This window comes from Tetrao urogallus (assembly GCF_951394365.1).
Source record: "Tetrao urogallus genome assembly, chromosome: 11".
Classification (NCBI taxonomy): Eukaryota; Metazoa; Chordata; class Aves; order Galliformes; family Phasianidae; genus Tetrao; species Tetrao urogallus.
Window position 1 is genome coordinate 8,763,820 of NC_136824.1, and position 15,046 is coordinate 8,778,865.

Sequence of the window (15,046 nt, forward strand, 5' to 3'; positions counted from 1 at the left end):
CACAGTGTTCAATTTCCTAAATAAAGGTAGGAAAGGACACTGCCTACAGTCAGAGCTGGTATCCTACAAATTCCCCAGAAACAACTCCAAGCCAGTTCTCACTCTGCTGCAATATTATCTCAAAAAAACCCACTTTTCAGTGATTTAGTCTAGACACATTTACCTACATTTTGTTACAATTTTTGGATGAGCTTCGCATCATTAGAACTATCACTCAAATGTAATCTTCCACTCAACTCAGTAAACAATTTGATGTTTTCCAACCCTGATCAACGACTGTCAGAATTCCTGAGGGTGTATGACTAAAGAAAATTTCAAAAAAAGGCAAACGAGAAAGATGCAAGATGAATATTGGAAGAGACAGGGAAGCAGAGTTTATCCATGAGTGGTCATGGGGAAGTATGCAAACTATGTAGAATGAAAATATTAAGTGCTATCCATTAGTCCTGGGAAAGTCACAATCTCTCACACATGGTCTTCTGCTTGAAATCACAAAACAGGACCTGTAGTAGCTCATTTCATTGTTGTTGCTGCAACTAAAATCCTGAAAATGTGCCAAATACTTTCTGTGTCTGGTATATTTAAAAGCTACTGCTGCCTCTGTGTTGCATCATGACAAACAATCTTGATTCTCTCAACCAATAAAAGAATGGATAGCTATCATTGGCAGAATAGTGAGAAAGTGGAAGCCTCAGTGTATTTGGAATGAAAAATAACTCTTCTGTAATCGAGTACCTATGAAGGAAAGCAGACAAAGCAGGAATAGCAGCGCAAAACTGATGCCTGATCACACTCAGCATCACAATAGAGAACTCAAAGCAAAACAGCACCATCTAGTGTCTTGTCAATCCACAAGTGTAATGCGCTTGTTAGGTTTTGTTTTTTTTTTTACCCTGAAGTCAAACTTAAGGCAGGAAAGAATTTTTGGTGGAAGATTTTAGATAACCGTGACAGACAGAAACAGATTGCGGTCTGGGCAGTGAATGAAATAATGGAAAGATCTTCAAGGGTTGTTACAGCAAGAGTGTCATCTTATGCACATTCAAAAGTCCAATCTAGTAAAAAGCTTAATATACTGTGTTACTTAGCTGTAAGTAACAATACTTTTAGCTTTGAGATCATAAAAACATAATTAATCCCTGAAGATACTAACGCAGATTAGAAGTGACATGACCCATCTCCTTACCTTGGTTTATTGTGCGGCAACGCCTTTGCATCAACAGCAAACATTTTGGAAACAAAAACAATCACCGGGGCCGTTCCTTCACTACTGCATTTCAGAAAAGCTGAACAAACATAAAGGTTATTTGCAACATTTTTTTCCCCCAACTGTATTGTAGCTTTCCATGACTGTTACAGGAATTACTGTACACAATAAAAAGACTAAAAGTGTAGAAAAATAGACCCTTCATAATAAAGCACAAAGTACACATACTCCAGCTAAACATATTGTTATGATACTTAAAAATGCGTTTCATAGACTGGTTAAGATCAAAATGAAGAGACAGAGAGTAGCTTAATATTTAGACTGCACTATTAATCCAGCGCCTCACTGTATTATTCCTCCAAGGCAAAAGTCCTGCAAGCACCTAGACACTCATGGCTTCATGAAATTCCAACAACTCAGCTGCAAGAATGGATCTACTTCAAGTGTTAACACATTCAATACTTAGGAAATACCTTTTTCCCCATCAAATTTGGAGCTCATTATCACAATCAAAGCAAACAATACTTTTAAGACTTAACAACATATGAAATAAATTGTATTCTAATGCTCTTTTATCTTTATCTTTTATCTTCTACACATGAAAATATTGTAGTCATAAGCACTTTACAATTAAGAAAAAACTTACTATAATGTGAAGTACCCTATTTTCATAACCAACAGCAAAAAGACCCAAGTTTACAAAGGCAACTTTCTTGACTTACACTAATAAGATACTTTACATTGTCCTGAGAACACATTCATTGTACTTCAGAGAAGGAAGAAAGCATCAGTTTCCTCACATCAAGAAACAATTCCTAGCAATCTCTCAACTTGACATCTCCTCCCACGTGGACATTTGATATCTCATCCCTCTGGATTCAATGAAGCTCTCTGTAAAACACTGTCTCTCTGTAAAACACCTCTTATTACACTCCCGGAGTTCAGAAATTGTTTCAACTGCTCCTAGTTTAAGCGTGCTAGGCCCCACCTGACCCAGCTCCATGCTGTCACCAGAGAGCAGAGATCAGCACTGCCCCTCCTCTCCCTGTGAGGAGCTGTGAGCTGCCATAAGGGCTCCCCTCAGCCTCCTCTGCTCTGAGCTGAACTGAACTACATGTTCAGTTCCACTGTTTAGCTATAAATACAAGTATTAACCTTGTAACTTCCCAAAATCCAGAGTCTGAGTCTTAGACTTTGTCATTTGCAGCTTGAGTTGTCTAAAAGTAATGAATATATGAGATTGAGGAAAAATATCAGGTGTAAAAATAAGACAACACTATGACACATCACAGATAAACATCAACAAAACTACAAGTGAAATAATTATATACGTCTAAATAGAGGTTACCACACATCTTACAATCCGAAGACAAACCAAATAATCAAGATTGAAGCAAAGCTGTGCTCCTGCAATGGCTGAGCACCCACCGCTTTTCAGTTCCTGGGTTTCTGGTGGTAAAGAATCAAAGGTTTTAGCTCCAACACACATCAGCTTTTCCACTCTCTCCGCAGTGATGTCAAGAGGACTGGGAAGTTTACTACACACCATAGCTAAAGCATATTGCTAAGGATATAGAGAACCTTCTTTATATTTCCTTACTGGAAGACAAATGCTTTCAATCTCTGTTTCTCTGAATCAACATCATCATGCACTAACTGCCATCCACGACAGATCCAATCCCTGTCTCTCACAGCACACTTGAGTCAGCAACCATTTCTGACATTTGCCCACATGCAGAGCACAGAGTTAAGTAGGGATGGCCCACTCTGTGTGCAACTGGGAAGCTAGGAACTGCACAACTGATAATTTATAGAGCTAGTATTTGTAAAGCATTAATTTGCACATATCTACTGATCAATAAGTGCATGTAAATGAACATGTTTGCATATGCAGTTATTAAGATATTCAAAACTTTTTGTCTAACAGAAGAAGGTTCAAGAAGTAAAAATCTCAATCATGCTATGAATTTATTAACGTCCTCCTTTTTGGTGGCAATCACAGAGCTCTGCCTTAGATAAGTGTTGTAGCGAACACTTGTTCCCCACTATCACAATAATATAAATGTCTTCCTATGATTACTCACAGCTTCTTCATCAGTACCTTCACTTATTATGAGAAAGTATGCAATACAAACTGTCTGCCCTCTTTGCACTGTCTCTTACTTTTTTTAGTTTGTTTTCAAATCAAGCCATCATTACTTTGGCCTTTATTTCTAACACTCCTAACATCTTGAAAAACAATGTCAGATCAGAAACTATCATTGAAGGGAAATGTAAAAGCAGATATTCCTAAGGAATTTCTCAAATGGAGGCATCAGAGAATACATAAATAAAAAAAACCCAGCACTGGCAAAGTACCATTACAGCTAGCATCAAATAAGCCAAGTCACTGCACAATTAGAATGCACTCTTTCAAGTCCATGAACCTCCAACAGAACAAAAAGCTGCATCTTCCTGAAGGATACAAAGGACTGCATCAGATATAGGGAGCCACTGACTACAAATGGCATTAAGATGAACTTTGGGGTCTGCATGCCGTGATTCCCGGGGACCAATTTTTAAGCCCAACGAGGTAACGATCTTCTCAATTTTTTCTTTATCTCTGTAAGGAAAATACAAGCCACGTCAGTAATATCTAACATGCATTCCTTGCTAGAGTAGTCCAAAACACCACTGGAAAGGGATTCTGTGAAAGCTTTACAGGTTCTTCTCACCTTTTCATAACAGCTTCATATAGACTCCATATGTTGTCCAACACCAACTGCACAAACAAGGGCTTCTTTCCTTTTGACTGGTAGAACATGAAGAGACATGCAGCCAATTATCAGCACTTCCATATTTTTCCAGAAGGCTTAAGGCTCCACTTTAAAAAAGCATTTTCCTAAGTAGTATGTAAAATCTTTATTCAAAATCAACCCCCTATCTCCTGTTCCTACACAAGATCAACTCTTGTCTAAGAAATGGCATAAATCACTAAACTAACGGAATTTTAAAGTGTAGAATAAGGGTTTCAATTTCAGAGAAAGAGCCTGATAAACATAGAATACATCCACCTTAAGCATGGTTATCTTCTCTTAATCCTCACCTACTGAGGAAAAAAAAAGTCATTAGATGAAAATAGGGAAACTCCTACCCTCTGAATGGTAGAAACAATGCCCACAAAAGTACTGTTCTCATGCCAGTGTTTCAAGCACAGCCTTCAATAACAATTTACATCTCAGTATGGCAAAAATTCTCTAAAATCCCAAATCCTCAGTTAAACATGGGAATCCTAAATCGGGAGCTGCAGAAGCACTCTTCAGTTCAGATGACAGAGGCCCATTCACTACACTGGTTCCTACACTACCAATCTTGCATTCCTCTTCTGTGTTTTGCTGTATCCTGAATCCCTAAAGCTGGAAACAAAAACAAAAACAAACAAACAAAAAAAATCAACTAAATAAACCCCAGGTAATAGTTCTGGCAATTGCCTACCTGATCACCTTTCATTATCTTCTTTGCTTTTGTATTTAGATAATAATCTCCCCATAAAGTCTTCAGCAGCACTGCAGGCTTGATTCCAATCTTTTGGCTGTACAGCTTTGCAAAATGCTCAATGCTGAAAGCAAACAAAATGCATCTTGATTAAAGTGTAATGCTGTTTACGCGTGCTTATCAGCCTAAGCAAGCGACAGCTTACACAAATCTCATGACCTTGTTTTGCTCCCTTTTTCTTTCCCCTGCCTCGCCTTCACGTTAGCTCCTGTTTTTTCACATTTACACCTACAAAAACATTCAATGGCAACAGCTCAAAGATGCCAGCAGTATTTGTATGTTTTTGTTTAATTTTAAGTCAGTTTGAAGGCTGAACTTGTTTTAACTAAACAAACACTTGTACAACCTCTTGAGAAAAAATATCAAATACAGTACAAAAGTTTTCAGTATTTAAAGTCACATCCCTCTAACTTATCCTAAAGAGGTACCGCTATACATTTAACTGTGACCAGAATGGTTAGAATTAAAAATCAAGTACTTTTTCTAGCCATACTTTAGCCATCCAATGATGGCAATTATTTTCTATTTTAAGCACTTCTTAAAGCAGTGTTCCAAATAACAACATGTCTAACCCACAAAACAACACAAATTTTAAGGGGAGGGGATACAAGCACTGTAAACTTATGAAAGTCTTAAGTCAGAATATGAACGCTTTCCTTAGTAGATGTGAAAATGGATTAGAACTACATGCAGAGTACTGGGTAATTTGCAGTTTACGTTTTGTTTTGGAAGCCTGCAAAAGGAAATATATGCAAATAAAAACTAGCACTGTGGTTCTCAGAAGTTGAAAGGTGACCTGGGTTTAATATTACCATTCTAGGTATGTTGTCAGACAACAATACACCAAGATGCAAAAGTTTGAAGAGTTTTTTTCAGTTTCCTTCACTGCAGTGATAAGAGCTCAAGTTAAGACTAAAACCGTACCAAATAATGAAATCCAAATTAAAGCCTGAGCTTGGCTTACGAATGCCAGAGTTTAAGATTTTACAACAGCTAAGAAATGTATTGGATTACCAGGTGAATCTCTTTAATTACAGACTCGTGCTAAAGCTGAGGACTCCACCTTGTGGCCAGCCAGAACAGAGCGCGTCATCCTAACCATAGCATGCTGCCCTCCAAAACTGGTTGCTGAGAACAGGACTGCAAAAACAGAACTTAGCACACGCTCAGGTCAGTCACCCTGCTAATCCTGTGAAATTGTTCTATCTTCACATTTAGTTTTACTTCAGTCATAGTGTTTCCAACTGTGTAGTGTTAATATATATTAACCTACATATATTAACAATATATATGTGTATATGATGTTGCATATCACAAAGGGAAAGAAAAATCACAAGTAGGAATGAACCCAAAATACTTCAAATCTGAGGTTACCTGCAGCAAACACATATTAAAAAAAAAGGCAACAAAATTAAACTTCATACCTACCCAAAACCCCAGCCATCAATTGCACTGGCAAATACGACATTTCCATGGTCTGGAGAAAAATAGAGGTGGGAATCATCAGTATCTTCCAATCCAGCACTCCAGTCATAAATTTGATCTCCAGCTGCTGTGTCAGAACTACTTTCACTTTCAGCTTCTTTTTCAGCTCTTTCTTCTAAGACTTTTGAGGTAAAGAGTGATCCAGTGACTGCATTTATCTATGAAAGGGCAGGCAAAAATACCCAAAGATCTGTACACTCCTTCACAGCACTTGTAATTAAAACACAATTCCCCCCACCCTCCAAAATACATAGGGTTTTGGTTTTTTCTTTTTTAAGAACTTTGTGCACTTATGATTCATTCTGCAATCTAAAACACAGACCTCGTGTATCTAACCCTGTCAATCTGAAGACAGTGGGAGTTTGACAGACTAACATTTCAGCTTACAGTAGGTTTTCTGATTCACTCAGTCATGTCAGGATTAAATCAGCTATAGAATATCACCCAGTGTTTCTCAGAAGAAGGAATGATGAAATATAAACACATAAATGCCAACAAACAACAACAGAGGGCAAAGGGAAACAATGCAGGTAACTGTTGAAGGAGCTCCGAAAATAGTCTGAAGGCAGTTTACCTTACAACTGAGAAGAGTTAACTTCACTCTGGCATAAATCATTATCAATAACAGTCTAAAGATATTTGTCTGGCCTCAAAGGAGCTCAGGCAATTTATCAGGGTAAGACACACAGCATGTTATTTCTAAAAGCAAAGAGATTTCCACGATGCCTTGTCCAGTGACATTTCAGTGTCTTTTCTCCATCAAAGACACTCAGAATGAGCCTTATATCATTGATTCATTTTCTTTTCAGTTGGTTAAATGAGACAAGAAGTCCCAGCGCTCTGTTCCACAATGTAAGGAAAATTGGTTTTGTTGCAGTTATAAGCCACTGAAAACCACAATCTCTCTCAATACAAGAATGGAGACAAGCCGGGGGGGGGAACTCACAACCAAGTCTGCTGTGTGAACATGACACTAAAACAAGAATACCTGTTCTAAAATATTCTTAAGGTGCATGTATGCCTCCTGAGGGGTTAACTTCAGCTCCACAATCAAGCGATCAATTTTATTTATCACCAATACCGGACGAATATTTTCTAGCCATGCCTGCCGTAGAACTGCTTGAGTCTATTAAGAAAGAAAACAGTTTAAAAGAAAGCCCATTACAGAAAGCTTGATACCACAAGAGATAGAATGTTCCATAGGGATAGTTAATACAGAATTCTACAGAAAAAATTTTTACAGCTAAAAAGCCCACCAAACTAACCCACATTCCTATAAAAATCATTTTAAAAAATATATCATTATTTTGCATAATTCTTCCATTTTCAATACTCTAAAAGAACACAACCATATTAAATAATTTGCTTCAGACACTGACTTTTTCTCTACACAAATATTCTATTACCAGAAATATTACGCACAGTTTTTCAACCCTACACCACTACACCCACTTAACAGCTTTACTCAATTTTTCAGCAAAATCAAAAAATAAAATTGCCCTCTTTCAGACCTTGAGTACTTGATCATCCATTACAAGTGTCCAGAACTCCTTACGCCAGCTTAACTTTTATTTCCACATAATATATTCAGACATATAAACAATTTTTATTTGCTTACTCACTCTACACTGTTCTCTTTCACTAATATGCTTTTTATTTCACCTGTGGACAGACGCCTTCAACAGCATCCACCACTATGATGCAACCATCACAGAGTCGGACAGCAGTAGATACTTCTGAAGAAAAATCCACATGCCCTGGGGAGTCTATTAAATTAATCAGATACTCCTGACCACCTAGGATCAAACAATAAATATTTCAGAACAGTTTCCATAAATATGTAATTTGGCCAGGTTGTTATACTGCTAAGCTAGTACTGATTTCCAAGGATAAAATTTGCAGTAACCATTAAGCTCAAGAAAAACTTAAACAGGCCCGGAAAACTGCCAGCAACATAGCATCCAGTGGCTTATATATGAGGCAGTTTATCTTGTAACTTTTAAGATGAATTAACTTTATCCCTGCACAAACCCATCATTATCAGGGAAGTCTAAAGGTACTGTCTGTCTTTAGTACCTTGGTTAACGTTTGGATACATGCCCAAGACTTTGCAGAATCACGTCTAACACAGAAACATACAATCTACATAGAAAAAGATCTCAACAGTGACAATAGAAAGATGGGGGGAAAAATCCAATAATCAGTCAGTTTTGTACTTGCTGGCATCAACAACTTACCTTTCTCAAAGTGCAAAGAAATCGCACTGGATTTCATCGTTATCCCTCGGACCTGCTCATCTTCCCTGCTGTCCAGATATCGCAACTGAGGGCAAAAACAGAAGAGGAAATAAATACAGGGAATTATCTTCACGAGTTATCAAGTGCTAAAGAGTGTAACTGCACAAAGATAAGGATTAACAAGACTAGGAGGCGGGCTTCCCTTCATCATCACAGTTTTGTTATAGATGAGCTGGGAACTCTACCTTTCCTGCTAAGCGGCTGGAGATTATCCCATTGCTGGATATCAGGCAATCTGCTAGTGTGGTTTTGCCTGAAAGGAAACACAAATTACTAAGTTTAATTACAGAAAACAGAAAACGATGTGACAGCATCACAAACGCTGACACTAGCGCAGAACAGAACCAGAAAATCATTGAAGCTGGAAAGGATTCTATGGTTCTACACATGCACGTATTCCATTTGTGCCAACATTCACCACCACGGAACGTTCAGTTTCAGCTATGACAAGTTATTTCGAAGTTATCTGTCCGTACCGAGACAAAACCAACGCGTATCGGCACACTGCCCGCTCATCAGTACGAGGCGCTGAGTCGCCGCACCGCTCACCGTGATCCACGTGCGCCAGCACACAGATGTTCCTGATGCCGGCAGCCTTTTGCTGGAGTCCCGTCATCTTCCCCACGCTCGTAAGGACCATGGCTGCTTAGTCCTGCGACAGAGGGCAGCGCTCAGCCGGGGCACCGCGCGACGATCGGCGCTCCGCTCGTTACGTAACCGCGCCGGCAGCGGCCCCTCAGAGCGCGGCTCAGGCGGGGCGTCGCGGGCTCGGACACCGCCCGCACGGAGCGGCGACGCTTCCGTCCATTTGCTTTCGGACCCCCGACCCCCACAGCTCACCGGCTCACCCCCAGCTCCCACCGCGGGGCGACGGGCGCCGCCGAGGAGACGCACTCACCGCCACCGCGCTCCGCACCCGGAAGCCCGAGCCGGCTCCTCCTCCGCCGGGCCGTGACGTTGGACGGCGGCCGGCCGAGGCCGATCGCGGGGACGCCGCCGTTGCCACGCGACGGAGCGCCGCCTCGGTCGGAGCGGAGCATGGGGCGGCCGCGGTGCCTGTGCGAGATCTGCACCTGCGGGTAAGAGCCCCGCTGAGGAGCGGCCTGCGGCTGGGAGGCGGGAAACGGACGTTCCGCTGCGCCCGCGCTTGGCTTCGTTTTGTTAAGCGATCTTAGTAAATAGGAACTGATGTGCTTGCGTTTAACCTCCTGAGCGGATTCGCTCCTCTTAAATGAATTTGCTTGCGTTTAAAATAGGGAAGGGGCAGTCTTTTAGAGCCGGCCTCAGTGCCGCTCTTGGAGTCTGCACCACTACTGAGTTCAATGCAGAAAGGAGCTGTGAGAAAAAAAGACGTGCGGTTCCCAGTGCCATGACTGGTAGCGTGCCCTGGGGAGCATCAGAACAGCCAGCGGGGCGAGGAAGGCGGTCCTTTTGGTCCTATGCTCTGCCCCAGGGGCACAGCTGCGGTGCTGTGCACAGCTCTGGGCTCCCCGATTCGAAAGGACAGCGATCTCCTAAAAGGAGTCCAGCTGATGGACACAAAGGTGAGGGCCTGGAGCATGACCCTATGAGAAAGGCTGAGATACCTGGAGAAGGCTGAGAGGAATCTCATCACTGTTTACAAATATCTGAAGAGGGGATGTGGTTGGGCTGTTTTTAGTACTGTGCAGTGATAGAACAAGGGGCAATGGGCAAAAACTAGAGCTCAAGAAGTTTTGTACAAACATAAGGAAGAACTTATTTTCTATGAGAGTGATGGAGCACTGGGACAGGCTGCCCAGAGAGGTGGTGGAGCCTCCTTCTGTGGAGACATACATTCAAGACCTGTCTGGATGCTTTCCTATGTAACCTACTGCAGGGAACTGCTTCAGCAGGGGTTGGACTTGATGAGCTCCAGAGGTCTCCTTCAACACCTACAGTTATATTCACAGGGTCACAGAACAATTTGAATAAAACACGCACAAAACATATGGTTTTAAGTAAACATCACTGAAGTTTTTATACTCAATAAAACTTAAGCTGTTGTTGGGTTAGGCAGCACATTGTTTACTTCAGTGTAGCTATAGAGTTTGTTTTCAGTGGCAGCGTGGTCACTTGGCACTGTTACCTGGATATTGCAATGCACACACCACTTAGAGATTTTGAGATGAAGGAAACTCCTACAAAATATTAGATGGTCAACTCCATTAAGTTTTCTTCAAATATAAGTACTGTTTCATTCGAATATCAAAGTGGAAGGTAACAATCTTTCCTAGCTGGAATTTATTCACAGAAGAAAAAAAAAACACGGACTACAAATACAAGGGAGGAAAGACAGAACTACATTTAGCTTTCTCTTTACACAGAAGTGGAAAGCCTTCAAAATTCCAGAATGACATTTTTTCCTCACATTATAACATGCATAATCCACTCACTAAGAGCTGAACCTGGGTGTTATTGTTCATACTTCTGAATTGAAGTCTTGAGCCCTTTTAGAAACAAATAATTGTTAAAGATTTTTGAGAGTCTATTCAGATCCCTTTTCCTTGGGCTGAATCTCTTCCTGTGCTTATTAAGTGATCTTTTTTCAAAATCAACAATTTTAATGCCAAAAGCCACTGGAAGTGCTCAGCGTGCTCAAAGATCAGTTTACAAAATATACAGTACTTCTTGGATCCAATGCTGGGCACTTCACTATTTTAACAGCTCTCAGAAGTTCTCTCCTCTTCAGCTCAAGGCTTTAAGACTCTTGCACTCTTTGTGTCTGTTCCATTAGCACAGTATTTTGTGCTCAGGAAAAGAAACCCTTTAAACACCATCTAGTGACGTCAAACCATCTTTCTCATTTGTTATTGTTTCCCAGTAGATAACAAATGATATTTCCCCTTAAATGAAGCTTCTCAAAGCGATCTCATCTGATGTATTTTGCCCAGGCGCCATCGCTGCCCTCATAGGCCCACAAGGATTTATGATAACAGACAACAGCTGTGCCTCACAACAGAATATGTGGAAAAATACCCCAAGTATAGCAACATCTCTCCTGCCCGCAGCCTTAAGCCAAAACAAGAGTACCAAGCACATCGTGGGAAAATGGAAGGAATTACAACATTTAAGTAAGCATTTTAAAGCAATGTATTTTACTATCACTTTATAATATTTCTCATATTTTCTCTTTGAAGGGAGGGGAACACTGAGCTTTGTATTGCAATTTTCAATCATTGCACCCCTTACTCCTTCAGTGTATGTAAAAGCAAAGTTTAGAGTGTAGGTTTATAATTACCCCAAAGAGATGATAAAACATAATAAAGCATGTTTACAAAAAAGTCCAAGAACCATACTCAGAAAGCTCAAACTCTTCTGCAAAATTGTTTGTGTACTACATGTACTGTTTATACACCTATATATAATACACACCCATTTTTCGTATTGTGCTTGTATGAAAATGACCCATGAGATCCACAGTGAAATGCTCTCTCTTCATATTCCATACTCTTCCTGCAAGAGGTAAATGTTGCTACCTGTGGTAGTTGAAGTTTGCTCTGTTCCTGCTTTATGTATTATTTCTTTGTAAAAATATAGTTTTACAATTCTACTCTCAAATATTTTAAAGAATATTTTTAACCTGGGGATTGAGGCTTGAAGTGTTGAATAAGTTTCTTCATCATTTACGTTTGAATAAAGACGATACCTTGCACTGGACAGCCTAGATTTATGTGGTATCATTTCCTTTCTTCCTTACTGCTCTCTAACACATTGACTGATCCATTTTTTCAGAGCAAACATTGTAAGTTGTTTTTCCACACAATGGGAAATGACATGGGTGACATCATGAGCAAAAGGTATTTTAACTGGTATTTTCCTCTTCCTCAATTCAGATCTGATTATTTACCATATGATATTGTGAAACGACCGTTTCGGGAACAAGAAGAATATAAACCAAAGACTGGAGAGCTAGAACTTGGAACCACATACAAGAAAGATTATTATGCTCATGAAATACAGCCGGTGACATTAGTAAGACCTTTAGAGAGAAAACACACTACAGGAGGAAAATTGGATACCATACCGACCTATCAAGGTAATAACAAATGCCATCTTTAGAAAGAAAAGTTGCCAAAGACTAAGGATATTTCCTGAGTTTTCTATACAAGAGATGTGAAACTGGATTTCTTAGTTTGGGCCAGAGAGTAGGGCATAATAATAGAAGGTGACGATGCTTTAAGATGTTCAGCCCTCCAGCTGTTTAGAGCTGACAGTTACAAATTCTAAAAGAAAAGCTATCTCTGGGATTCTTTGGCTAGGAGACTCTGACACACATTTGTTAGGCTATCTCAGACATAAGTTTGCCATCATTAAGCTCACAATGTATCTTTCAGTTTCAACTATGGTAGCACAATTTTTTTCCACAGGTCAGAAGATTTCAGATTTCCTTCTCCTGTATTATCTAGCTTGCATATTATCCTATTAATAATCTGTCTTGACAAAAATTATCCTAATAGACTCAGTGCAGACACTAAATCTGTGTTAATATCATTCTGGCGAGTGACCTTGACATACTTTATAAAGGCATAAAAGTTTTTACGTACAATGTTTAACTCAATTTGTTACATGTAATGCAGCCAGACCCTAGATAAAAGCATGTAAAATAAAGGATGAGATGTTATCTACAAGAGCTGCCAACCAGTAATCAAAATAAATAAATAAATAAATAAATAAATAAAATCAAGATATTCTTGGCTGTCAGGACCACTGTTGTTGAAAAGACACAGCAAGAGATAACAACAAACTGATACAGCCATTAAAACAGGAAGTTAGAACATTTGGTGGAGAAAACTTACTGAGTTTACGTCACACTTTTTTTTATTTGAGGAAATAGTCAAAATAAGGCATCAAACACATTTTTTCCCATTTTTGTGAAACTATTAATAGAAGACAGGTTTGTCACATCACAGAGATAACGTTATTCTAACTCACACCCATTTTCTTTAGTTCACAAGCCTTAGTACCAGAAGTTGTCTTGATTTCAAAGGAACGTTCCTAAGAAATAACACTTATATGGTGAAGTTTTGTTTTTGCCTTAAAGATGACTATAGGTCATGGGAAGTTCAAAGAAGGGAGCCTGTTAAAGTGGATCATGTCTACCACCCACCTACAGAGAAATTTGGAAATCCTACTACTTTTCAAGATGACTTTGTTCTTAGGGAACTGAATCCTAGACAAAGTTTCAAACCTCTGTGTGTGCCCAAACTTTCAGATGTGCCTTTTGATAGCACTACGAGTCATCGCAGTTCCTATGTTGCTCATTGTCTGGAACCAAAGTTTGTAAAATCAAAAGAAGAGTACAAGCCAAGCAGCCAACCCTTTGAGGATCTCACAACTCACCGGAATGATTTTAAAGGGCTACCTGGGCCACTTGCAAGAAGCTGCAAGCCCGAAAATGCGAAAGTCCAATCCAGTGATCATTTTAGTGGAGTCACTGAATTCCAGGATCGTTTTCAGCCCTGGCCAGTCTCCTTGCCTGAGGCACGCAAGTCAAAAGAGTACGTTCCTCCCCCAGGTAACATGGACTTCAACTCCACAAGCCGCCTTCATTATGTTAAACATAAGATTTCTCCTGCTGTCCCTGTAAGGCCGATTTCTAATGCAAGAAGAACCAGCGCCCCTTTCCAAGGGAATACTACTATGAAGGAAGACTTTAAAGCTTGGGCCAGCTCCCGGCAAGAAATTATTAAGAAACAACAGGAAATTCCAAAACCCACAGGAAAATTCTATGATTTAACTACATTCAAATCTCATTACATACCACATCACATCGTTCCAGCCCAAAGTTTCAAACCTGTGCACGTCGTTCTTCCTAATTTGGCTCATTTTCAGGATGAAACTATGTATCGCACAGAATATACACCAAAGAAACAAGAGATCTGCCCAGCAAATTACGCATCTCCTCCAGGTTATATCTATGTAAACACAGATTCTCATGGTCATAAGTTCTTCCGACAGCTCACTCCAGAATTTTCTGAGTTAAATAGTAATCACATTCCAAAGGAAGTAGCTGTTGTGTCATAATACTTACATCGCAAGCATCCTGGTGAAATACCTGGAATGCCACCAGTTTGTTTTTTCTTCAAATTACATCAAAGCAACCTAAATAATGCAGATTTTGATTTGAAAAGCATTTAGACTGATAATTGAAGGAAAATCAAGTCAAACCAAAAGATTATTGAAATACTTCTGGAGATTTGCCTGTTTTTGTCGGAGTAATCTTACATGGAATCAAGATCATAATCTTTCTTGATTGTGCATTCCCGGTTCCTTGACTTCCCAGATTTCATTCTATTCCCTCTCAAACCTACTTTCCCATTTTTAAATGATTTTCTGCAAGTCAAATCATTGTAGCTGCATTTTTTAAATAGTAGTTTGCTTTTCAGAATAATCAAATAAAACGTTGAATAATAACGTGCACATCTCAGTTCTTCATCTCATCAATACGTTGAGTGATCTGATAAGAGCTTTATTTTTCTTTATAGTTTGTTGGCCAAGTTAT

At 39.7% G+C, this 15,046-nt stretch overlaps 2 protein-coding genes across 2 annotated transcripts in view; one reads left to right on the forward strand and one right to left on the reverse strand.

The window, feature by feature from the left end:
* Positions 1–9,163, reverse strand: part of EFL1 (elongation factor like GTPase 1) — a gene marked incomplete at both ends in the record, with an annotated part of 54,409 nt that extends 45,246 nt beyond the window's left edge. The window contains 11 exons of the mRNA XM_079540984.1: positions 1,187–1,286; positions 2,636–2,758; positions 3,673–3,809; positions 3,922–3,998; positions 4,682–4,805; positions 6,170–6,384; positions 7,215–7,352; positions 7,889–8,022; positions 8,464–8,548; positions 8,709–8,776; positions 9,073–9,163. Of these exons, the coding sequence (XP_079397110.1) occupies positions 1,187–1,286; positions 2,636–2,758; positions 3,673–3,809; positions 3,922–3,998; positions 4,682–4,805; positions 6,170–6,384; positions 7,215–7,352; positions 7,889–8,022; positions 8,464–8,548; positions 8,709–8,776; positions 9,073–9,163 (1,292 nt within the window). The remainder of the gene's footprint in view (positions 1–1,186; positions 1,287–2,635; positions 2,759–3,672; positions 3,810–3,921; positions 3,999–4,681; positions 4,806–6,169; positions 6,385–7,214; positions 7,353–7,888; positions 8,023–8,463; positions 8,549–8,708; positions 8,777–9,072) is intronic.
* A 398-nt stretch (positions 9,164–9,561) lies between these two features.
* On the forward strand, positions 9,562–14,568 carry SAXO2 (stabilizer of axonemal microtubules 2; the record flags this gene model as incomplete). Its single annotated transcript, XM_079540702.1, has 4 exons — positions 9,562–9,602; positions 11,436–11,615; positions 12,378–12,580; positions 13,586–14,568. 4 exons carry the CDS (start codon positions 9,562–9,564, stop codon positions 14,566–14,568), a joined length of 1,407 nt encoding a protein of 468 aa, XP_079396828.1.
* Positions 14,569–15,046: the final 478 nt, after the last annotated feature.